This window comes from Rattus norvegicus, chromosome 9, assembly GCF_021556685.1.
Source record: "Rattus norvegicus strain SHRSP/BbbUtx chromosome 9, alternate assembly SHRSP_T2T, whole genome shotgun sequence".
Classification (NCBI taxonomy): domain Eukaryota; kingdom Metazoa; phylum Chordata; class Mammalia; order Rodentia; family Muridae; genus Rattus; species Rattus norvegicus.
In genome coordinates, this window is record NC_141542.1 from 27,975,493 (window position 1) to 28,002,186 (window position 26,694).

General features: G+C 46.5%; 1 protein-coding gene across 2 annotated transcripts; it reads left to right on the top strand.

Moving 5' to 3' along the window:
• The first annotated feature begins 1,880 nt into the window (after positions 1 to 1,880).
• Positions 1,881 to 17,631, top strand: Ncr2l1 (natural cytotoxicity triggering receptor 2 like 1). 2 transcript variants are annotated; one of them, XM_087568136.1, is made up of 4 exons: positions 1,881 to 2,241; positions 2,483 to 2,812; positions 5,948 to 6,131; positions 15,921 to 17,631. In XM_087568136.1, the coding sequence occupies exons 1-4, from the start codon at positions 2,184 to 2,186 to the stop codon at positions 16,018 to 16,020; spliced, it is 672 nt and encodes a 223-aa protein (XP_087424262.1). In that variant the 5' UTR covers positions 1,881 to 2,183; the 3' UTR covers positions 16,021 to 17,631. The 2 variants fall into 2 exon arrangements, with proteins under 2 accessions (XP_087424262.1, XP_087424263.1); XM_087568137.1 differs by lacking the exon at positions 5,948 to 6,131 and having other exon boundaries at positions 15,921 to 17,619.
• Positions 17,632 to 26,694: the final 9,063 nt, after the last annotated feature.

Consider the following 26,694-nt stretch of genomic DNA (forward strand, 5'->3'; position numbering starts at 1 on the left):
CTGCTGTCAATCCAGATGTAAGACCCTCTCTCAGGTCCTTCTCCAGCACCATGTCTGCCTCAATGCCCCCATGCTTCTCACCATGAGGACAAAGGACTAAACCTCTGAACTGTAGGCCAGTGAAATGTTTTCCTTCCTAAGAGCTGCTGTGGTTGTGGTGCCTCGTCATAGCAGGCACCTGAACCCCGCCCCCTCACGTGTGTTCATACGACGGTGGGGCTCTGTGAGCCAGCAACACATGAGAGCTGTTCACTCTGATCCCTCCCCACTTGGGGACTCATGGTAGGGACACTGGGAACAGGAGTGCAGTAGACACCTATTCCTCAGCTCCTGCAGCCTGCATGGCTCCCCTTTTTCTCAAACCCCAACCCAGTCTCCTTCTTCCTGCCTTTCTTTCTTGAGCTCCAGCAGAGCCAGAACCAAAGGAGAGTTAGGTCTGGGGGCTGGGGGGCTCAGCCATCAAGGGTACCAGACAGGCCAGGAATGCTGCCTGCCTTGGAGAGGCAACAGGGGCTGAAGACCCCTGCACGAGCTTGCTTGTTTTTGTGCACTGAGAGTGGAGGAGTAACCCTGTGGCCACAGCTGTGCAGGCTCCCGTAGAGTTTACATAGTGGCTGCAGAATGCGTGCCTTGATCTGCTTACTGGGAAGGATGCTGCCAGGTCTGGCCTCAGCAGCCTTGGACTTCCTGTTCCATAGTGGGAGTGGTGAGGAGTCACCGCAGAGTGCCCTTCAGCGGCAGAATGTCACCTTGTCAATGCTCAACTCCCTCTAGACATCCTGCCTTGCCACTGACTGATTGACACTGGTACCTCAAGGCTTGAAACCCCTTTGCCAACCTGATCAAAGGCTTTCCCACCTCTTAGACCTCCTCACAGGGTGACCTGTGCTTCCTTGGTGCCAGCATCACTACCCACTCCTCTGTCCCTTTCTTCCCCAGAGCCCATCACAAGTCCTGTGCCAATCTGGATCAACCCTTGTTCCCGGGCATCCTACCTGAAACACTGCATTGCCATTTAAAGGTTTCCCCACTATCATAGGCTTTTAAAATTATGTTTATTTGTTTATTTTGGGAAAGGTTCTCATGTAACCTTGACTGAACTTGCTGTGTAGCCAAGAATAAACTTGCCTCGCCATCTTCCTGCCTCTACCTCCTAAGTTCTAGGGTGATAATCAGGCACCCTCATGCCTGATTTTCCCCTTACTCATCTGATAACTGTGAATAGCCTGTAGCTATTGATATTCCCTAGCTCATGTAATGAAAGGTGGATTTATTTACTTTAAATTTTTCACGGTGGGGAACTGAGGGCACGTGTGTTGGGAATTGGGTCTCTCTTTCCAGCCTATGGGTCTTGGGGTTCAATCTCAGGTTCTCAGTCTTGGTAGCCAGTGTCCTTACCTGCTGAAGATCTCGCTGTCCTGTGACAGCTCGTTTAAAAATGTGTGTGATGGCTACATTGACTTCTTAGCAGTGAGTGTGGCATGTTGGGGAGCTGGGTGTATGGGGGTGACACGGGGCCTGGGGCTCCATTCTGAAGTCTTCTATCATGCCCAGGTTTCCCACCCCCACCCTGACCAGGCTCCTTCCCACCCCCTTGTTCTTCTGTTCCTGAGAGTAAATGTCATCTCCTTTCCTCTCATCACCTCTGCTCCGCATGGGACAGGAGGGCTGGTCGAAAAGTTCTGATCCCTGAGCGAAAGCTGGGCTTGGAGTTCTAGCCAGGTCTCCAAAGGGCCTCTAATTCTGTCATCTACCTTCAGTGGGTCCATCTTGAGTGGATAACAGAGACTTTAAGCTGAAGAGGAAGTGGGAGAATGGGGGTGGGGGAGGAGAAATGAGCATTCTCTTAGGGGGAGGAGAAATGAGCATTCTCTTACTTCACTTTCCTCAGGCTTTCTCAGCCCTCAGCCCTGGCCTTATGAGGCAGGAGATCACAGAGTCTCTGAGAGCCTTTACCTAGTTCAGTACAGGGACCTAGACTCAAAGCCTGTAGCTGATGGATACACAGGACCACACTGGCCTTACCTATCTTCCCTCGTGTCCACAGAGGTCTCCGGCTTCCTCAGCAGTTCATGCAGGACTGGCTGTGGTGGCTCCTGAATCCTGTCCAGGACTGCTCTCCTCTCTTCAGAGCATCCCTCCGTTCTTGCTCCCACCCCCTCTCTCAGGAAGAGAACTGAACGATGGCCTGGGAGGCCACATACCTGCTCTCCTCAATGCTGCTGCTGCTCCTGGCCTCAGGTGAGGACAGGGGACAAGGACAGAGGGAAGGAACCAGGTTGCTAAGAGGGCAGGGGGCAGGAGGTGTGCACAGTGGGGCTCTGTGCTTGGGAAGGCAGAATACATGGCGGGTTGTGGCCAGTCATTGGCTGTAAGAAAATTCTGAGCATAGACACAAAGAGGGGTCACCCCCTGAGAAGGGAGCCTATTTTCTCCTGCTGCTGCAGAGGATGGGGCTCTGACACGAAGCGTGTATTTCCAGGCTCCTGGGCACAGGACCCAGAGGTATTTCGAACATGGGAGGGCAAGACTGTTTCTGTGACATGCTGGCATAATCCCGGATACCGCTTCAATGAGAAGTTCTGGTGTAAGGAAACATCAGAAGTCGCTTGTCAACCTTTAGTGTCGAGTGTCAGCAGAGGTGCTGAGAAGCTAAGACTCTCCATCCAGGAAGATTCTCGGTTCAGCTTCTTCACTGTCACCATGACTGAGCTAGAGACGGCCGACTCGGGCATCTATCACTGTGGGTTCTTTGGAAATCAAAGAAACTTCATCTATATTCTCAGAACTATTCACCTGGTGGTATCAAAAGGTGAGCTTCCCCTTTCTATGTCGTTTTTAAGCCTTCCTGAGTAACAAGTCTTGAGATTGGAGAGGACTCAAGAGACTGCGTCCTCTAGTAGAGGGGTTGTCAACCTATGGGTCAAAAGCCCTACTGGGATCACATATCAGATATTTACATTGTGATTCATAACAGTAGCAAAGCTGGGGATTTAGCTCAGTGGTAGAGCGCTTACCTAGGAAGCGCAAGGCCCTGGGTTCGGTCCCCAGCTCCGAAAAAAAAAAAAAAAAAAAAACCAAAAAAAAAAAAAAAAAAGCTTAAGCTCATAACAGTAGCAAAATTACAATTATGAAGTAGCAATGAAATATCTTTATGATTGGGGGTTTCACAACTTGAAGAAGTGTGATAAAGAACGACAGCATTAGGAAGTTTGAGAATGCCTAGGTGCTCTGGTAGCTGAAAACTGACCCCTCCCACAAGGCCATCAATTTGCTAAATTTGGGGCCAACCCTAGGAAGCTTGCTGGCCTCTGAGGACACTGGTAAGAACTGAACATTTTTGCTGCTGTTGCTAACAGAAATCTTCCATTTGGTTTTTAAATATCTAATTTTAATTGTATGTGTGTACATGCTCATGCTATGGCAGACATGCAAATGTTCTTTTGGGATTCAGTTCTCTCCTTCTACCATGTGGGCTAAACTTAGGTCATCAGGCTTGGCACAGAGAACCTTCATCCGCTGAGCTATCCCATCTACGCCATTAATGTGGAAGAATCTTAAAGTTCCCTAAGGCTTTCACAAGCTTCCATTCCTGAGTGTTCCTTGTCTATAATTCCACGAGAGCCCTCTCCAGGGCCGGTGGGCTCCAGCACACCATTACCTCAGAGCAGAGGGAGGTGGTCACATGACAGAGAGGAGGCAGAGAGACAGTAAAGGAGACTCTGGAGTGAAAGATGTGAGTCCTCATCCTGGATCCACCATTAATAAGTAAGAACCTGTGAGCTTTGGCATGGCAGCCCTGAGACCTTCACTGGTCCCTAGACCCCTTCACAGCTCATTCTGAACACTGCAGGGGTACCAGGCTCCTTGCATTTGTCTATGATGTTCAGAGCTTCAACAGAGCCCTCTCCATGATGCCTACACATTTGGTCAAGTAAGTACCTGAAGGTCAGTCCCATCCGAGCTTTGACCCCAAGTCTATTCCATGTAGAAGACATATTAGGTATCATGGTAGTTTGAATGAACTACCCATGGGCTCCTACAGTAGTAGAGGTGTGGCCTTGTTGGAGGAAGTTGAAGTCATGAGCGTGGGCTTTGAGGTTTCAGATGCTTGTCAGGTCCAGGGTTCCTCTTTCTTCTTGCTGCCTTCAGATCCAGATGTCTCCAGCACCATGTCTACCCACAGGGCCCTTTGAGTCCCTCCAAGATGATCATGGACTAAACCTCAGAGCTGCAAGCCAGCCCCAGTTAATTGTTTCCCTTTGTAAGAATTGTCATAGTCATGGTGTCTCTTCATAGCAATGGAAGCCCAAATTGAGACAAGTGTAAAAAGTATGTGGCGTGTTCAAATGTAGTGCAGGCAGGGCTGGAAAGACAGCTCTGCTGGTGTAGGGCCTGACATGCACATGGGGGTTCTAACCTCAGTTCTAACATTAAAAAGCCTGAGGTGGTGGCCTACACTAATAATAGATCCTTGAGACACACTGGCCAGCCAGCCTAGCTAAATCAGCAAATTTCAAGAAGAAGATGAGACACTCTGCCTCAAAAAGTAAGGTACCCTGAAGGATGACACCTGAGGTTGCTATCTAGCCTCTACATGCATGTACACCCTCACACATGTATATGCACACTCACATGACAATTTCTATGCACGCAGACACAGGGATCATTTAAAGCGTTTGAGTTCCATGGGCCACATGTCTCGTGGCTCTTGCAAATAAAAAAACAAAATGAGACACGACTCTCTCTGAGCTCTGAGGAAAACCAATTCATACTTCAGCCATCCTTTCAGGCTTCCGGAGTACACGCTGATGGTGTATAGAGAGAGCTAGGTCAGGTAAGGATACCTTGGAGGCCAGGGTTTCTAGCAGCCTGGCTTTCTCCCACAATCTTCATCTGAGTTTCAGGACAATAAGAAGTGGATTTCCCTTGGGTAGCACAGTTCAGTAAAAGGTAAGCAGTGGACTTGGAAGACAGTCGGGTCCCATTTCCCAGATCTCTAACTAGAAGTTACATTCTTAGGAAGCCTCTTGCAATCTACCCTCCTGCTCCCAAGATGCCATCAGTGGCCTTACCTTGGGCTTCTAAACTGTGCATCGCAGGCCTTGCTGTGGGCACAAACAACTTAAAGGTCTTATTTCAAATGCAGACCCTGCCTCAGTAGACTAGAAGTGACACTTGCTTATGAGGAAAAAGTCTCTAGGCTCACTTCAGTAGTGACAAACGTACTTACAAGTCCCCACTATGAAATCTGAGTTCTCTGAGAAATAGCCTGTGCCTTGCAGGGCTCTACATCCCCAGCAAGTAACAGTGGATGTGTCAGGGATGGCAGAGAGCAAAGGAACAGGCCTCACTTCCTAGAACCAGGAGAATCTGTGCCAACCCCAAGACGGGGCTCAGTTGCAATACACCAGTAAAGGACAGGCTGAGAGTGATGTGACTTCCACAGGCAGAGGGAACAATGTCAGGAGAGCATGGGGCTGGTGGAGAGTGAGCTGCAGGCAAGAGAATTCCCAACTCAAAGGACCAAGAACTCTTTCCCCATTCCCCTCCCCTCTTCCTCCTTTTCTCCTTCCGTTCCGCTTTTATTGCCTCTGACTCAGGATGACTTCATACTCTTTCTTTGGAGTTTAGCAAAAGAAAACCTTGTTTCTTGGATGGCAATGTTTATTTCCATCCTCAGCTCCATTGCTTTTCACCTGCTCATCTGTCCATCTGTCCATCATTCTTTCCGTTATCCATCAATCTATATTTACATACATACATTTGTTCCTCCATCCATTATCCATCTATCTATCTATACATACATACATACATACATACATACATACATACATACAAACAAACATACATACATCTCTCCCGCCATCCATCTCTCATCCATCCCTCCATCTTTCCGTCCATCCACCCACCTACCCATTCATTATCTATACATGTCTTCCTGCAGTTTCTTCAGATGTGTCCATTCCTGACATCATTCCTATTGAAAAGCTGACTGCGGTTTCCATCCTCGTTACCACAAAATACTCGCCCAGTGACACAACTACGACCCCATCCCTACCCAAGTCCACTGCTGTTGTTTCCTCTCCTGATCCTGAAGTCACCGTCAAAAATGGGACAGATCCTACCAGGTATAATTTCTTGGCTCCTGGCTTGGACACCCTTCATTTCATCATCCTTGTGTTGAGAGGATGTGGGAATGAGGATGTGGGGTGGGTGGAGCAGGATCAGATTTGAGTCACTTCAGTCTCTGTAGATATTTCAAGACATGGAGGAGGTGACTGGCTGTATAGGAGGCTCCTGTCCTCCCTAGCTCGCTCTCATGTTTTCTTGCACATCAGAGTAGTGGGGGGGATGGAAATGGCATTTTTGATGAATGCTGTTACTCCTGCCAACCCAGAAGCAGGACAGATTCTAGACCATATGTGTATGTAACATTGGGTGAGCCAGGGACCCTGTGACCCAACAGTTCCGAGGGACGCTGTTGGAATCCCAGATCAAAGCTAGAGGAGGCTACCAACTGCCTCCCTGGATATTGTATGACAACCATCACTAGTACTGCTCAGTCATTCTGTTTGACTTTACTTATTTGTTTCATTTGATTTTAATGATGGTGGGAGCACCCTCCCATAGACACAAGGCACATACTACCATAGACTGAAGGAACGTCAGTTTGTGAAGTGGTTTGCACTTTTTTCTGTTTGTACTTCTAGGGATTAAACTCGCCAGAGCTCCTGGTTTCTGTATAAGCTAAAATAAGGTTTTTCAGGAGATTGTTAACCCATGATTATGTCAGTCACCTTTCATCTTTGTATGAGCGCCTGAGACAATAGGTTTAACGGAGGATGGGTGTACTTTGTCTCCAAGTTCTAGAGGTTTCAGTGCATGGCTTTGGGATCACAGAGAACACAAGATATACCCACAAGGCATATCATGTCACCTATATTCCCAGTATCTGCACCCTCTTCTGGCTCTCATGGGCAGACATTTCACCTACACAGTGCATAAACATATCAGGCAAGCACACATATACATAAACAAGAATAAATAAAAGATTTGCAGATGATCCCCAATGTTGAAATGGGGTGGTGGTACTGCAGGGCGGCCATCTTGGGTTTAGTTTATTAAAACATTTCCTCTATGGCCGATCATTGGCTCAGAGAATGGGCTAAGGATGCACAAGAATCTGTTTCCATCTTCAGCATCTAGAAAAAACATATTCCTAGCAAATTAGATGTGGTGCGTTCATGGTACTCATTTCTCTGAGAGTGTAGACTCCTGTTCCAGGCTTGGAGGCAGGCCTAGTGTTTCCCCTCTTCGCATTGTTTGCTTGGTACCAGGTCAAGTGTCTGGCACAGGGTAGGTACTTATTCAGCCTTCACGGACTCAATAACATTTGCAATCTAGTGAGTGTTAGCACTGATCTTTCTTTTCTTTTTAAAAATATTAACTTTTCATTGCACCTGCGTGCGTGCGTGCGAGCGTGTGTGTGTGTGTGCATGTGTGTGAGTGTGTGTGTGCATGTGTGTGTGAGTGAGTGTGTGTGTGAGTGTATGTGTGTGTGCATGTGTGTGTGAGTGTGTGTGTGAGTCTGTGTGTGTGAGTGTGTGCGTGTGTGTGAGTGTGTGAGTGTGTGAGTGTGTGTGTGTGTGTGTGTGTGTAAATTGTACACCTGAGTTCAGGTGCTTGAATAGACTGCAGAGGCATCTGATCCCTTGGGGTTAGAGTTACAGTAAGCTGTGAGCTGCCCAATATGGCTGCTGGGAAATGTAACTCAGGCCCTCTGGAAGGGCAGTATATGCTCTTAACCACTGAGCCATCTTCCCAGAAGTTACTTTTTCTTCCTTGCCTTTATTTTCCAAGGCACAGGAGGCAGGCGCCCTGCTCACATTCTGACTACCACTGTACCTCTTCCACCCCCTAACTTTATCCAGTGTAGATATTACGTGGGATCATGCACCAGTTCTGATCATTTTGGTCAGAGTCCAGACAGGACAGCAGCAGCCATCCCAGCTGTCCGTACAGAGAATTCTGGGATTCAATGAGTTCTCTGCCTGTGTGACAGAAGAGCAGAGCCCCTGCCCTGTTGATGGGCAGGCATTGTAGGGAGCCCCCTCCTCCTGTGGCAGGGACTTCCTCATAGGTAGGGCATGGGAAAGTAAACCTCATGAAAATGTCTAGGAAGTAGTCCTTGGAAGAGTCATTAGGGAAATGAGGCTGGGCAGGGAAGGAAATCAATAAAGGGTCATAAACAGGGCCAGCTTCCCAGGTGTGCTGTAGTGTGGGTCACACAACAGAGTCTGGTGAACACCTGAACTTGCTTCTATCAGAGGCAGAAGGCCTGGTGTGTTCATACCCCTGCATCCAGTCATTGGGTGAGGGCAGCCCTAAGCAGTGCATGGGTACATGGTGTTTGTCTTAGTCAGGGTTTCTGTTCCTGTACAAGCATCATGACCAAGAAGCAAGTGGGGAGGAAAGGGTTTATTCAGCTTACACTTCAATGTTGCTGTTCATCACCAAAGGAAGTCAGGACTGAAACACACAAGTCAGGAAGCAGGAGCTGATGCAGAGGCCATGGAGGGATGTTACTTACTGACTTGCTTCCCCTAGCTTGCTCAGCTTGCTCTCTTATATAACCCAAGACCACCAGCCCAGGGATGGCAGCACCCACAATGGGCTGGGTCCTCTCCCCTTGATCACTAAGTGAGAAAGTGCCTTACAGCTGGGTCTCATGAAGGCATTTCCACAAGGGAGGCTCCTTTCTCTGTGGTAACTCCAGCTTGTGTCAAGTTGACACACAAAACCAGCCAGTACAGAGACCTAGCACCTCAGGGGCCCCACAGTCTGTGCAAAGTCTGGGAAAGAGATAGGTGAAGTGCTGCCCTGAGGATGTGCCCTGCAGCCCAGTGCATGACAACAGCTCACAGCTCCAGGAAACACAAGAGAACCCTGGCAGCCTTGACTTGGGAAGCAGTGCAGTTAGCCAAGGCCAGAAGCAGGGCCTTTCTAGCAGCAGGTTCCTCTGGGGGCCGAGGCTGGCACCAGGGAAGGTACTGTGGCGACCACAAGATGAGAGACAGGAGCCAGCCTCCCTGCACTGGTTACCGCTCCAGCTCTGTCAACTGCTGACCTTACCAAGTGGCCTTGGGGATATTGTCACCCTGATAGGAGACAGGCAGGAGGCTGGAGAGGGTGTCAGCACAGAGGGGCATGTAACCCCAGTCTATCAGCATTTGCATGACTACATGAACTGCTTTCAAGATTATTATTTTGATTTATTCTTTAACTGAGCTCAATTCCATTTCCTAGTGATTTTCCATGATACCTCCACCATATCTATCTATCTATCTATCTATCTATCTATCTATCTATCTATCTATCTATCATTTATCAATTATTTCTATATCTATACTGTATCATGTAGTTTCTACTACCTCACTTAAAGCTCAGGGCATATCTCTCTTTTTTTTTAGATTTTATTTATTCATTTTATATATGACGAGTACACTGTCACTGTCTTCAGACACACCATAAGAGGGCATCAGATCTTGTCACAGATGGTTGTGAGCCACCATGTGGTTTGGGGGATTTGAACTCATGACCTCTGGAAGAGCAGTCAGTGCTCTTAACCACTAAGCCATCTCTCCAGCACCAGGGCATATCTCATGACCAGCCACCACCCTGGTTCCCTTGGTTTCGTGGACGGAAGACGTGTGTGTGTGTGACAGTGTACTCGTCATATATAAAATGAATAAATAAAATCTAAAAAAAAAGAGAGATATGCCCTGAGCTTTAAGTGAGGTAGTAGAAACTACATGATACAGTATAGATATAGAAATAATTGATAAATGATAGATAGATAGATAGATAGATAGATAGATAGATAGATAGATAGATAGATATGGTGGAGGTATCATGGAAAATCACTAGGAAATGGAATTGAGCTCAGTTAAAGAATAAATCAAAATAATAATCTTGAAAGCAGTTCATGTAGTCATGCAAATGCTGATAGACTGGGGTTACATGCCCCTCTGTGCTGACACCCTCTCCAGCCTCCTGCCTGTCTCCTATCAGGGTGACAATATCCCCAAGGCACACACACACACACACACACACACACACACACACACACACACACACGCTCATTTTTAACCTGCCATATGGTTCAGTAGCTGGCCTCTTTTAAACCTTTACTCCTTGCTCAACACTAAAAATCTGCCCTCAGCTTAGCTGTGTTTCTAATCTCCTGCCTGCTACCCCAGGCCCTATCAGGGATGTAGCTAAAGTCACTCAACGTGAGATCTCACATGGCTGAGGGCTCTCTTTCCCCCTGAAGCATGGTGAATTCCCTTTCCCTATTCCTGCCTGCCTGTAGGAACCTAGAAATTCCACCTTTTCTTCCCAGTCATTGACTGGGGTCATCTTTATTGATTGATCAAGAACCAGTTGGAGAACAGGACCATCAGGATCACATGGAAATTTCCAATCAAAGCATCATAACCACCCCCTACACTACATATACTATATATCTATACATATATCTAATCTATATCTCTATATGTCTAACCTATAGGTCTAGACCTCTACACTTCTACATTTCTATATGTCTAATCACTAGCCATGGTTGGAGCAGGGCTGTAGTGTGTGCTCAGACCAGCAGGACTTTACACTGCTCTGTATAACTACACTACAGGGTTACCCACTAAGCTTTAGTTAGTAAGCAGGTCATTGACCAAGCCATTCCATTCTTTTTTTTTTTTCTATTCTTTTTTTCGGAGCTGGGGATCGAACCCAGGGCCTTGTGCTTGCTAGGCAAGTGCTCTACCACTGAGCCAAATCCCCAACCCAAGCCATTCCATTCTTATTTATTTACACAAGGTCTCATCTTGTTGCCCATGCTGCCTCCTGTGGATTTGTGATCTTCTGGCCTCAGCTCACCAATGCTGGGATTATGAGCATGAACCATTTCTGGCTTTGTTAGCCAGTATGTTGTTATATGTAGAGCGTATGATGGCCTTGTGCTTACATGTAAGCAAGCACTGGGGAACCAGTCATGCTAAACATGCATTGCTGTCTCTTCAAAGGAAGAGATGAAAAGCCTGCCTTCTGCCAGAGATCAGGGAGTGGTCACCTCTCTCCTCACAACCCTACCCATGTGGTTAAGTCACACCTGCCTGGCTGCCCCCTCCCCACCACAACTGTTACGTTTATCTCAGTCATTCACCCAACATCCTCATCTCGAGCACTGTTTCTCAGGCAATAGAACCCATCTTTATGGAGCATGTCATTTGTACTTTGGAACTGAGAATGGGATCCACAATGGAGGTGTTAGAGGAAGGATTGAAGGAGCTGAAGGGGTTTGCAACCCCATAAGAACAACAATACCAACCAACCAGAGCTCCCAGGAACTAAGCCACCACCTAAAGAGTACACAAGGGCAGACCCATGGCTCCAGCTGCATATGTAGCAGAGGATGGCCTTGTTGGGCACCAATGTGAGGAGAAGCTCTTGGTCCTGTCAAGGCTGGATCTCCTAGTAAAGGGGAATGTCAGAGCAGGGAGGCAGGAAGGGGTGGGTGGTTGGGTGGGGAAACACCCTCATACAAGAAGGGGGAGGGGGAAGAGATAGGGGGTTTATTGATGGGAAACTGGAAAAGGGGATAAGATTTGAAATGTAAATAAAAATATCCAATTACAAAAGAAAAAGAAAATACAGAGAGAGAAAAAAAAAGAGTTTCGGTATCATCATGTTATATAAGCTTTGTTGTATACACAGGATTGAGTTAATTACAATCAGGAACCTCTTTTTTCTAATTGTGCTGTAGTTAAGTTTGCCTAAAACAAACTGCTCAGGGTCAGACTTCTAAGTTTCAACTAACACCAGCCACTGAATTTGTGGATCCAGCTGTCCTTCTTGCCTCACGCAGATGGACACTCTGCTGGCCATGGATTTGCAGAGACCCCCACAAGTATATGTCATAAATACTCCATGTGGCCTCCCTGTGATTCACTGTCACCTGTTCCTTTTGTCTCTGTGTCCTATCATGCAGAGTCTGTGTGTCCTCATCTGTTTCCCTATCTGCCCAGGGTCAGGCAGGGCTCGTTCTTCTCTGTGGGTCTATTTTCTAAGTCTACCTGGAACTTGGAGAACCATTTTGCTAAACTCATGACAAGTCCAAAGTGGGCTTTTCAGTGACGTTGGGTTCTTCCTGGTTTATGAATGGGAAAATGAGGCTAAGGTGCAGTGACTGTCCCCAGAAGAGGGTCAGAAGGCTGACCACAGAGATCACTTCCCTAGATGTGGTCCTCACTCATTTCACAGAGAAGGTTAAGATGCTGGGTTAACCCTTCCTCCTTCATTCATCTTCCGGACCTGAGCTCTGTGCTCTCCACAGCACGCATTTCTAATTGGTAATGCCAGGAAGTGACCCTCTGAACTGCACAGGGCCAGAGGCTGTGGGGAAGCTGTAGGAAGGACCTGGGTTGAAAGATGGTGTGGGAGTGTGGGTGGCCACTGCACCGACCTTGAGGTGATGTGACTTACAGAGGCAGCCGGAACAGTGCCAGGGAGAGGATGGGGCCGCTGGAGAGTGAGCACCAGCCAGCGATAGAATTATTGCCACAACTCAAACTGCCCAGAATCTTTTCTCATGCCTCTTCCCACCCTTCCTCCTTTTCTCCTTCCATTCTTTCTTTTTTACTATCTCTGGCTGAGGATGACTCTGCACTATTTCTTTGGATTTTGGTAAAAGAAAACCTTGCTTCTTCCGTAGCAGTGTTAGTTTCTATCCTGAGCTCCATTTTCTCTCTCCACCAATTATCTTTCCACTTCTCACCCATCCATTTATCTGTCCATTCCATGTGCCATCTTGCAGGTGATTCAAGTACTACTGTCTATTGCAGGTTTCCAACTTTGAGAGCTCATACACGTAGTCCCACACAGGACCCACTCTCCATTGCCAAGTCAACCGTTGTTGTCCTCTCTCTCCAGACCCTGACGTCAACTTCACAAACATGACAGGTGTTACCAATATGTTTTCAGGCCACCGGGCTCTTTGTTTGAATACGTTTTGTCCCCAGCCCTTGCCCAGAAAAAATGTGGGAGATAAGAATGAAGCCAGGGAGGGGAAGGCTGAGGCAGGAGTGAACTCAAGTCACCCCAGTCTGTGTAAAAATTCCCAGAGAGCTGACAGGTGGTGACTGACTGGGAAGGAGGATCATGTCCTCCCCAGCTCACCTTCTACATTTCTTTTACACCAGAGTAGTAAAAGGAAGGAAGTGGCATATTTGACGAAGCCCATCTGCCCTGCCAACCTAGGAGTGTAATGATGTAGTGAAATACCCTGAGCCTGTGTTCTCATGGCAGGTAAACTGCGTGACTTCGAACAAGTCGGGAACCTCTGTAGCTTTAGTTTCCTGTAGTGGAGGGACACCAGAGCAGAAGGGACACTAGAGCAGAGGGGGAGGGACACACAACTCTTTTTTGGAAACAAGATCTGTGTAGCCTTGGCTGTCCTTGACCTCTGTGTTGACCAGGCTGGCTGTAAACTCGAGTGCTGCCCCCAAGTGCTGGGATTCAAGGCATTTGCCACTGTGCCTGCCGAGTCCCTCAGCTCTTACAGCTATGGTGAGGACTCTCTTGAGTTTTTTGCTTTTGTTTTGCTACGCTTTGCTTTGCTTTGCTTACTTAGTTTGTTTTCTTGTTTGATTTCAACACTGGTGTGAGCACCTTATTCTACATGGACGGAATGACAATTTCTGGACATAAATTCTCACCGTTGTTGTTGTTTTTGTTGTTGTTGTTACTAAAGCCGGGGATGGAAATTAGGGCCTCACCCATGCAAATAGATGCGTTCCCTCCAAGCTCCACCCCTAGCCACTGGTCTCTGGGTTTTAGAATAAGATTTTCAGATTTCTATCAGGCAATTGTGTTGGCCAGCTTCCCCTCACTGTAACAGACCCTGCAGGCTAATCAATTTATAAAGATGAGAGGAGCCTAGTTTGTCTGGGAGCTGTAGAGGCCTCAACACACGGCTTTGAACCTGGGACAGGCAGCACGTGGCAAAGCCTTTCTCCATAGCCGGGCTACGAAGAAAAAAAGAAGTGGAGACTGGGTCCCATTGTCTCCTTGAGGATGGGGGAATGGATAGATAATGGATATGTGTATGGAGAGGTGATGGCTGAAGAAACAGGTAGGAAATGCAATAACTAAATGGGTGAATGAATTGGTAGATATCACCAATGATTGATAGATATCACCAGTGATTGATACAAATCGCCAATGACCTGAAGTCTCCGATTAGTCCCAGTCTATCTCATCATCATAATTATCTCATGCTTCGTCGCGTCTGTTTTAGTAAGACTCTTGTTCTCTTGGTGCTGAGGACAGAACCCAAGGCTTCATGAGTCCTTAGCCCATGCTCTGAGCTCCACACGAGGCCCCAGCACAAATATTTTAAAATTCTAAGCCTGCATTGACTAACTTGCAGTAAACCTGACTCACTCTGCACTAAATAAGTTCCAAATTATGGATTTCAGAAGACGGCTTGTACGTGTGATGATATCCAGGGTAACATACATGCTCAAATTTTCATGGAAATTGTATAGGGATAAATAATTTTTTTAAATGGACTGCAGAGAGGACTCAGCAGTTAAGAGTACTTGCCGCCCTTGCAGAAGACCCGGGGTCAGTTCTGAGTGTTAATGTCAAGCAACTCACAACCACTTATATAATAACCAGTCCAGAGGCATCCCGCACCCTCTTCTGGCCCCTGTGGCCTCTGTGCTCACATGCACAAACCTGCATATGAGACACCACTATGTACACATGAATAAAAATAAAAATAAAAACTTAGAGAACTAAGAGTAATATCAATGACTAATAACTGACAAAGGATTGTGCTTCTCTGACTGATGGGAAATTTGGCATTTGTTGACATTAGAATCACGGATACTAGATACTGAGGTTGAAGGACAATCTTAGCAGACAAGATGATGATGTGCAGTGTAAATTTTAAATAATCTGCAAAATATGATGATCAGAAGGTGGCTGGTGTGGCTGATGATATACAGAGGGACATGTATGCTCAAATTCTCTGGGGAGATTATATACAGATAAATGATTTTTAAAACAGAATTAGTGTCATGCTAAAATAGGTCTACGCATGGATAAAGACTGGACAAGACGGTGAGGAGTCATTTTAGATTAGTCGGAATGAAGTAAACGTTTTCTCTCTGTGTTAATTCAGCATTTAAATGAAGATACATCAAAATTCAATAGGAAATGCATCAAGTTTGTGGCTCTTGATGCTGCTTATTGGTGTACGCTGGATCTGATGTGTTCTGCAGAGGCCCAAGTTGGTTTAGTCACCCGAGTGGCCCTCAGTCACTGAGGAGAGAGTAGTAGAAACTTCAGAAGGCTCTGTGTACTCTATGTGACCCTTGTCTGATTCATTGTCATCTGCTCCTTTTGTCCCTGTGTCCTATCACACAGAGTCCGTGTGTCCTCATCTGCTTCCCTATCTGCCCAGGGTCAGCAGGGCTCGCTCTCCTCTCTGGGTCTATTTTCTACGTCTATTGCTCTCTACCTGGAACTTGGAGAACCATTTTGCTAAACTCATGACAGTCCAAAGTGGGCTTTTCAGTGACGTTGGGTTCTTCCTGGTTTATGAATGGGAAAATGAGGCTAAGGTACAGTGACTGTCTCCAGAAGAGGGTCTGAAGGCTGACCACAGAGATCACTTCCCTAGATGTGGTCCTCACTCATTTTGCAGAGAAGGCCAAGATGCTGGGTTAGCCCTACTTGTTTCATGCATCTCCCAGACCTGAGCTCTGTGCTCTCCACTGCCAGCATGTCTAATGTGGGACGATTCTGCTGCATGGGTGGCCATTGCAATGACCTTCAATCTCTTCTCTCTGCAGGGGCTGTGTATTCAGTGTGGTTCCCGTGGTCTGTGCACTTCTCATCAAGAATGTGATCTTCATCGTCTTATTTGCTGTCACACAGAGGTCATTTGGATGACAGATCTTGAAGCTACACAATAGTGACCTTCAGCCATGTCTCTCACAGAAGGAGCTGACATGGGGGGCTAAGGAGGACCTGTGACACGAATTGAGCCTGTAATCATAGGTGACATCTAAGGCTCAGGATGTCCCCACCTGGCCCTGCCCACCCTCCTCATCTCATCCATCATTTAGGGAACGTATTCTGCACCCTCAGGAAAGAGGAACCAATTCCTAGAACACTCTAGTCATTCCCCCTAAATAGGTGGGTTTGTCTGAAATAAAGACAGAGCAAAGTACTTCCCCCTGTCTCCTTTTGGGGCAGTCATGAAGATTATGGTTTCCATGCTATCCCCATCCCTCGTCCTTCCCCTGGATGGTACAATTCTAGCCACTGGGCAGGTCCCTTGCTCATGAAGCAGCCTGCACTCCCACCTCTGGGGCCTTCTGCTCTGGGAGTCAGACACTCAGATTTCTGCCTTCACCTGTGCTCCTCGGAACACTCCCAATCATGGATCAAGAAGACAAGATCCCACCTTGACAATAATGCAACTGGGAGAGAGGAATCAAGATAAACTGGGAAACTGCTGTTGCCTGGGAAACACCTAGAGAAGCAGATGGCATCTGTAGGTTTGGATCAGTACAGCACATCAACATGCTGTGTTCATTTTATCATTGACTCCTCAGTGCATCCCATGAGCGTCAAGGAGTGTGTGAGCAGAGTGAGGCTGCAGGAGTGAGGCCATCACCTCTTGGCAAGAATGAAATGTAGAGAGCTCCCTTGGTGAGACAGGGAGTTAGAGGCTCCAGAGGCAGGGGGATGGAGAGCCAGGCTCTGCTGCTAGCTGAATGCCTTTTGGCCTGGACTGAGGCAGGGGCCAGCATTGCAAGGGTCCCAACCCAAGCTGTCCCCCTGTGTGCCTCTGCCTCCCACCCACCTTCTTTCACCTCTCAGTCTCCTCCCAGGTACTCTATGGCTCAGGCGCTTTCTCTGGGACATATCAGCACTTTCTTGTTCCTATCTCTTTGGACTCTACAGGCAAAGTGGCCCCATGGGGCATGGGGGGAGGATGGTACATGAACTCATTCTACGTCAGCAATGGCTGGAGCCAACTTTATCCCAAGGTTCCCAAGAGCAAACACATCACCACATAGCATCCAGCTCATGTGATCTCACCCAGAAGGCTGAGGAGTGGCTGGACCCCTCATCTCAGGTCAGGAAAGCACATTCCTGTCAGGGAGACTTCCACCTCCTCCTGTGAAGATCCTAGGTCCTAAGGCATGCTTCAGTCTCATAAGGATGGTTCATTGTGAACATGGCTTTCTGTGTAATTCCCCCCCTGGGGTGGCATTGATGAGGCACGGGGTATTTACAGCCCTATGACATCTAGTGTGTCCGGAGAGGCCTCAGTGGAATTCATCTATGTTGGTGTTCTGGGTGGGTCTTTGGAGAATTGATCCAGAAAATGGTCACCTCAGTATGATGTATGATTTTTTGTGTGTTCCTAAAGAACCAAGCTGTTATTTCCTGGGCTTTTCCACCCAGGACTTCTCTGATCCCTGGAGTAATGACTCTGAGTCTTCTTGTTTATTAATAAATGCCTACATCATAAGCTTCAGCTTGTTCTCCAACCAGTTCTTAATTTATTCTAAGCTGAGTGCATCCACGTGGCTGGTTTTCTCTCATTGTCTTCTTTTTTTTTTTTTTTTTTTTTTTTTTTTTTTTTTTTTTGGTTCTTTATTTCAGAGCTGGGGACCAAACCCAGGGCCTTGCGCTTCCTAGGTAAGCGCTCTACCACTGAGCTAAATCCCCAGCCCCTCTCGTTGTCTTCTTATGTCTGAGTTCCCAGAGCAAAATCTGTCACCTTTATTTCCCAGAACTCTCTCTCTCTCTCTCTCTCTCTCTCTCTCTCTCTCTCTCTCTCTCTCCCTCCCTCCCTTCCTCTCCCTCTCCCTCTTCCCCCTCCCCCTCTTCTCTCCTCCCCTCTCTCTCTCATCCCACCTCCTATTTCCTGCCTCAGCTCATTGGCCGCAGGCTTCTTTATTGACAGGCGATGCCTATAAGAGATTCTCTCTACACCAAGCAGGAGGCTTTGGTCCGGTCAAGAACCAGTTGGTGTAGTACTTGCCACGAACCCAGGATTGGTGCACAGAAACCATGTGGAAATGCTGGTTGCGATGTGGCAGATTTTAATTCCAGCTCTGTAGAGACAGACACGGGTCATTTCCTAGGTTTTGCTGGCCTGCAGTCTAGCCAGGCTAGCTCGAGAGCCTGTGTCAAAGAGCAAATGTATGGCTCTTGAGGAGCAACATCCAAAGCTGACCACTGGTCTCCACATGCACTCTCCCAGAAATGCCTGCACACATGTTCTTTTAAATGCTAAGGGAGAGACTGAAGAAGACACCTAAGAGACCTCCTGCGCACATCGATTGGTAAACTTTAGGTGGTGGACACGGTCATTTTACCAAAAGCAATCTACAGATTAAATGCAGTTCCTATCAAAAGTCCAATGCAACTCTTCACAAAAATTGGATAAACAATCTTAAAATTAATTAATACAGAAGCATAAAAGACCCCTGTATGGCCAAAACAATCCTGAACAATAAAAACACCACCAGAAATATACTACAGAGCCATGGTAGCAGAACCAGTACAGTGCTGGCAGAAAACAAACAACACACACACACACACACGCACACACACACACACACACACACACACACACACACACACAAATGGATTCACTGATCGATAGAATAGACTTAAGGACCCAAATAGTCCATACATCCAGGGGAGGATGTAGCATCTTTAACACACCATGTCGGCAAACTGGTTATCTACATGTGATGAATGAAATTTGACCCTTCTCTCACTCTGTACATATGTACATCAATTCCAAGTGGATCAAGGATCTCAGTATTAAACCCAGAACTCTGAAACGTCTAGAGGAAGACATCGGGTGTACACTATGGGATACAGGCCGAGGTAAGAACTTTCTGGATAGGACCGTGGTCACGCAGGAAATGGTGCCAACAGCCAACCTGTGGGACCTTATGAAGTTAAAAAAAAACCTCATTCATTGCAAAGGAAACTTAAGCATCTGAAGAGGCAGACAGCCTACTGAATGGGAAGCAGTTATTTCCAGCCGGGCATCTGACAGGATTGCTGTCCAGAATATACCAAGAACTAAAGCTCACAATAGTATCAACCCAATTTAAAAATGGAAGTAGAACTAAACAGAGAGTTCTCAGAGAAGTGTAAATGGCTAAAGAATGGAGGGTTCTAAGATTTTGTTTCTATTTTCAACAGTATGTGTGTGTTCTCTCTCTCTCTCTCTGTGTGTGTGTGTGTGTGTGTGTGTGATCTGTGTGTGGGTATGTACACATGGGTGAAGTATCCATGGAGACCAGAAGAGAGCATTGGATCCCCAGAGCTAGAGTTCCAGGCATCTGTGAGCTACCCAGTGTGGGTGCTGGAAAGAGAACTCAGTCCTCTGTAAGAACAGTAAATGTTTTCATCACTGTCGTTCGCCACCGCTCCAGCCCACTACAAAACATTAGTGTGCGAAGTCACTAGCTATCAGAGAAATACAAACTAAACCTGTCTTGAGCTGTCTTCTTGACCCAATCAGAATAGCTAAGACTAGGAAAACAAGCGTTTGGGGAGGATGTGGGGAAAGCATTCACTCACTATTGGGAGTGCCAACTGCTGTAGTCACTATGGGAATTGGCATGGCTCCTCAAGGAGCTAGAAATGCACTTGCCAGGTGGCCCAACTCTGCCCTTCCTGGCATATACATAATGGACTCTGTTATATGAGGGAGACAGGGGCTCATTCATGTCCACTGCTGCTCTATTCACAATAACTAGGACAGAGAAATGGCCTAGATGTCCATCAACTAATGGCTGTATAACAAATGATGGTATCTCTATACAACGGAATTCCATTCAGTTGGAGAGAAAAATCCAGTTATGAAAAGTTCAGATAAATGGGTAGAACTGGAAAAAATTATACCACATGAGGTAGACCAGGCCCAGAGAGACAAACACAGCATGTTCTCTCTCATAGGTGAGTTCCACTGTCAAATCTTTAGAACTCTGAGTTTAACTTGGAGTTTCTGTGGGAGACAGGAAGTAAAAGAGCATCGGGAAAGGGAGAGAGATTATGGAAGAGGGGATGGAAGGACACAGGTTATAAAGGAAGTAAGGGGAGGCTTAGGTGAGGAGGGGAATAGGGTAACAAAGAGGAAACGGTAACCAACACTGAGTTATCTGAGAGCCATATTGAAACCCACTATTTTGTGAAGTGGAAGTTTCTGGTTTCTATAAAACTCAGTTGTGTCATGCAATGTGTTTCTGGAAGCTGTCTTGTGAGAGGGCACTTGATGTTTTGCTGAGAGCAGACCCTTGAGAGAGTGTGTGATGTTTACAAAGAGTATAAGTAGAACCCCACGGGTAATGAGAGGCTGCTCTTGCACCGCTACACCGTGCAACACTTCGCTGGTCGTCACTGGTCTTTGCTGGTCTTCACTGGTCCTTATTGGTCTTCCCTTTTTAGAGAGAAACTCAGCAAAGGACTTCTCATGGTATTCTGGCTGATTCTGGACGACTCTGCTGGCTCATGCCGATTTGGCAGAGACTTCTGTTTCTGTTAGGTCACGCCTCTGCTAAGAATTCATTTTTGGTGTTTGCTGTTAGAGTGGACTGCTAGGATCCTGACAACAAAAATTAGAATTGCCTCAGTGAACTACTTCTAAACGGATCCACAAATCACCCCTCCCCTGCCACCCCCCATCCTACAAACCTTCTTTCTTCCCTATCTCTGGTGTATAGGTTAAGAACACTTATTAAAATAGAAGCAGAAAAATCAAAGCCTACAATTTTATAAAATTGTACACATGCATATACACACACACCCCACACACACATATACACACACCACATACACACACACATATACCACACACACCACATACACACACACATATACCACACACACCACACACACACACCCATACACCACACACACCACACACACACCACACACACACCACACACACACCACACACACACACATACACACACACCACACACACACATACAACACACAGACATATACACACACACATACAACACATAAACCACACACCACACATACACACTTCACACACACACACACACACACACACACACACACACACACACACAAATGTAAATGGAGTTACCCTACATGGGGGTTAATGCTTCTCCCACAGGTCATAGAATACAAAATAAAAAATCTCAGTTCCAGATGTGGGATACAGTACTCAAGTTGTGGGTTGGGGGAGATCCCAGAACAGTGATAGCAGGCTTTTGCCGTTGCTCTCGAGTGCCCACTCAACCTGACAATAAGGTCCTGGTACTGAAAATAGCACATACTTTTGTACAAGACTTGGAGAAATCAAGATAGTGCTTACCTAGAAGCTTCCTCCTTGTGAACTAGCTGCCTTTGTCCTGGAAAGCACTCTCTTGTGCTAGGGGAGAGGGAGGGAGCATTCACTAGCAGTTCTACCCCCCCCCCTGCTGTGAATCCTGCAAACTACAATAACAATTGTCCTGGCAAGTCAGACCCATAAGCACTATTGGGGTACGGATGTTGTGAAGGTAACCAAGCCCTTTCTGACTGGATTTAAGGTTCACTCCACTGAAGGAAATTCATGCATGGTACTATAAACATGACCAGGGCTGGAGAGATGGCTCAGCGGTTAAGAGCACCCGACTGCTCTTCCAGAGGTCATGAGTTCAATTCCCAGCAACCACATGGTGGCTCACAACCATCTGTAAAGAGATGTATCTGGTGTATCTGAAGACAGCTACAGTGTACTTATATATAATAAATAAATAAATAAATCTTTAAAAAAAAATAAAAAAATAAACATGACCAAAGCCTCATGTCTGGGGAGCTCATAAGCTCTAGGGGTGACTCTGCTGTTATTGCATTGTTAAATGGAGATAGTATCACACTGGCCAGGGTAGGTCTCAGTCCTCATCAGAGAAACTTTGCAGAGAATAAATGTCTGTAGACATTTATGGTATATTATATGTCCTTACCCATGGCTCAGTGTTGGGAGCAATGCCCTTAAAACCCTCCATTATTGATGTTAAAATTATAATTAAAGTATGACTGGGTTCATTAAGAGGTCAGGACAACAGAAAATCCCCAGCCAGCAGCAGAAAGCGAATATAAATCTGGTGGTCAGAATGCCTAATGATATGACAAACTTGTGACCTTTCTGAGAAACCAACATCCTGTTGACATCAGCTGACCACAAGAGCACTGTGTCCTTGGCTTTCATAGATGTTTCCCGATTCCCCCCTCCCTCTGTTACCCCTGCTATGGTATAAATTCAGCCTTGGGAAAAAAATAAAAGTTGTCACCTTGATCAGACTTTTGTCTTGGCATCCTTCTTCAAGTCTCTTGTCCCCCATTCTCTCCTAGGTGGTCCCCAACCTCCTCCGATGACAGCCCTGCAGGACAGGGCAGCTCAGGAATCATCATAGAAGAAAGAGTGAAAAGATTGTAAGATCCAGATATCAGAAGCAAAGCAGTGTCTCTTGGGTAGAGCAGGACCTTTGCATTTCTAAACTCAGGAGCTGTGGTTGCCTGAATGAAACCTGGGCAAGATTGAGCCAGTCAACATTCTATCATGAATAGGAATCACGTCTCTTCCTACCCTGTGAGTCTATGGGATTGAAATCAAGTCATTGTGCTTAGTAAGAGAGGCCCTTCTCCAAAGAGCAGTCTCAGTGGTCCGTTTTGGTTTTGGTTTTAGACAATCTCTGTACCTAGGGCTGGCTTCAAACTTCTACATAGCTGAGAGTGACCTTGGACTTTTTAAGTTTATTTATCTTATCTTTTGTGTGTGTGTGTGTGTCTGTGTATGTGCGCGCGCGCTCTTGAGCATGCCATGGTGTATGTGTGGATATCAGGAGTTAGTTCTCTCCACCATGTGGGTCCTGGCATTGAACTAAGGTGCCAGTCTTGGTGGCAAGTACCTTTACCTTCTGAGCCACCTTCCTAGCCTCACCTTGAACTTCTGATCTCCTGCTTCCACCCTCTTGAGTACTGCGATCATAAAGCTAGACCACCATTGTCATTTTAAAGAGTTTTGTGGGTTTAACCCAGGACTGTGTATGCATGGTAGGCAGGCCACCTTCCCTAGCTTCTCAAAATGGACTGTGATTCATCTCACCACGCTCTTTCTGGAAGGTGGAATCGATTTGTTTTACGCAGTAGCACATGCAATTATCTTTGACCTAAAACCTTCTATGCCTCTATTAGTATCTTTCCATCATTTCCATTTCCATCATGCTAAAGAGAAGAAGTATCTTTGCATTTATTTTAATAATTTTCATCTTGAATACATCTTATTAATGTTGCTAACGTAAATTCCTTCCAGGGGAAACTGCTTTCCTGCAGCCATATCTCCTATTTCTACTCAAATGTTCACAGTATTGTGTTTCTTTAAAAAAAAAAACCTGTTTTTTACATGAGGTCTAATAACCTTTAATCTTGCAAATAGGGAAGGAAGTTTTAATACTACTTGTGATGTTTAAAAAACATATGCGTCATATTTTTTAGTAATATCTAACTCTTCATCCTTGTAAAGTGTGAGCTGCCATTTCTTCCTGTATGGTTGTTAGCCCTAATAATCAGAGGTTCTAGAGCTAGGGTTATAGCTATCTAGTAGACCACCAGCTTAACCTGTCCAGGAGTGACACTACCCACAATGCACTGGGCTGTCCCACATCAATTATTAATCAAGAAAATGCACCATAGATTTGCCCATGAGTCAATATAATGTAGACAATTCCTCAATTGAGTTTCCCTATTCCCAGATATGTCTCGGTTTATGTCAAGTCGACAAAAACAACCAGCACAGGGATCAAGAAAATGTAATGGCTTTCCCTTCCCTTTCCTTCCCCTCCTCTTGTCTCACATCCCCCTTTTCCTTAAAACATTTTGTAGATTTATTTATTTCATTATGAATATGTGTTGCACTGTGCACATGCCCAGTGCCTTTAAAGATGCTACAACAAAAGGATTTGGAGCCCTGGAACTGGAGTTACAGACAATCGCCAGCCACCAAGTGGGTGCTGGGAACCAACTCAGGTCCTCTGCAAGAGCAACAAGTGCGCTTAACCACTGAGCCAACTCTCTAGCCTGGTAAAGTGATCTCCTTTTTTCCCCTCATGCTGTCGGGTAGCCAACAAGCTGGGGTGCTGTACACGCTAGGTAAATGCTCCACCACTAGGGGCACCCCAGTCCTTGTTTATTGTTCTGTTGTTATTTATTTTACTTTCAATTGTGTCCACACAGAAGGCAGGTGTGTGTGCACATGCCAGTGTGCAAGAGTGGAAGAATCTAGAAAAGGGCATTGGATCCCTGGAGCTGGGGTTACAGACACGGGTGATGGAGCTGAACTTGGGTCCTCTGTAAGAGCAGTATGCTCTCTTAACATCTGGGCCAGTTCTCCAAGACGCGGGCAGCCAGAGCTACACAGAGAAGCCCTGTCTTCGAAAAAAACTAAACTAAACTAAAGACGTGCTACTTCAACTAGAATTCTCATATAGCCAAGAATGATTTTGAACTTATGATTCTCCTACCACCTCCTCCTGTATGCTACAATTACAAGGGTGCGCCACCACGCCTAGTTTATATGTCCTGGAGGTTTGGGGCATGCTAGGTAAGCAGACTACCAAGTGATCTATGCCTCCATTATGATTTTGCATTTAAAAAATGTTCACTGAGCACCAAACTTTTACATACAATACCTCATGAATTCTCACAATGACCTTGCAAGGTAGGTGCTGTTTCTATAAGCAGTTTTGCACGTGACAGAGTGCAACTCAGTGGGCCTGATTGCTCACAGATGTGCTCAACAGGTGTGCTCACAGGTGTGCTCAACAGGTGTGCTCACAGGTGTGCTCAACAGGTGTGCTCAACAGTTGTGCTCTCAGGTGTGATCCCAGGTGTGATTCCAGGTGTGATCCCAGGTGTGATCCCAGGTGTGATCCCAGGTGTGATCCCAGGTGTGATCCCAGGTGTGCTTCTTATGTCTTTCATTACATTGGCCCGTCTGGGCTGAGTCAAGATGATTTGAGCCACACTAGAATGGCATCTTAGGTTTGGTGGTTGTTTTATTTTGTTTTGTTTTGTTTTGTTTTCCTCTTTCTCTGATAAAAGATGCTAACACAAGAAATTTAAAGAAGGGGTTCATTTTGGCTTAGAGTTCCTGAAGAGTACAATCATCCTAGCAGGGAAGACACGTCGGCCTCCCTTAGCTGGGAAGGAGCGAGTCACATCAGCTACTGGCTGGAGGCTGGCTGGTCACATTGTGTGTGCACTCAGGAGGCAGAGAAGGAACACAAATGGTACCCAGCTATAGAACTCCAAAGTCTGACCCCAGTGACCTGATTTCTCCAGAGAGACTCCACCCCTAAAGGTTCCACAGCCTTCCCAAACTGCACTGCCCTCTATGGATCAAGTGTGCAAACGCACTCCGGAAAGGGGATGTGTCACGTTCAAACCACTGTATATGCTTGCCCTGTAGTCCTCAAGATGCCTGGAGGGTCCTAGAAACAACATTCACGGGGCGTCTCTCTTCTTCTCTGGGTATTTGAAAACATAAGACACCACTGAAGCCTGCAGGGCCAGCCTAGACTGACACCAGGTATCCTCTGAGAGTCTTGGCAGAGCCTGGCCCACGTCTTTCTTCTCCTTAGCAGGAGCCTGTCTGTTGACTTGTCTCCAGCCCCAATGGTTGGACCATGGCAGCCAGCAACCCCTTCAACAGCACCCTTTCCAGATTCTCTACTGGATACCCACTGCCTTTATCCTAACGTCATGTCCTGGGCCACATGTGTTCAACTCTCTCCCCGAGTCATCTCTCACAGACTTCCTTGGATCTCACCCTCACCACCTCTCAGGGAAGCCTCTCACCTCTTCAGAGCACAGGAAGACCACACCCTGTCCTGTGGCTGCCATACCTACAATTCCCCAGGCCCCAAAGCCACTCACTGTTTGTTTTTTGGCCCATTTTTTTTCCTCACTTCACTTCCCTGACCATTTAAAACATTGTTTAATATATTCAAAACGCTATATTTATTATACAGGTAATTCCCAAGTACGTGCATAACAGTACTTCAGACAAACACTCCAAGTGTTGATCTAAAGGTACCGTTTCATTTAGACAGATGGGTATGGCCAGGTGGCTCACTAACCTGTAACCCTGGCTCGGGGAATCTGGCACCATTTTAGCCTCCATGGGCACCTACAGTCACATGCACATACCCATACAGCCAAACACACACACAGACACAGACACAGACACAGACACAGACACAGACACACACACACACACACACACACACACACACACACACACACACACACACTCTTAGTAAAAATAAACTGTAAAAATAATCCTAACCAATCCAGTAATGGTCGACATCATTTCTCCATCTGAGTGTCTCAAGTAGACTCCTCCTTCTAAAAGCCTAGTCGGGCTTTCCCCGACATCCCTGCTATGACCTCTTTTTGTCCATTCCTTTGCCCTTTCTCTGTCAGCCACACTGCAAGGAGCAGGACACTGCCCTGAACTTAGAGGCAAGCCTTTGACAAGGTCCAATTACCAACTCTGAGCTGGTCTCC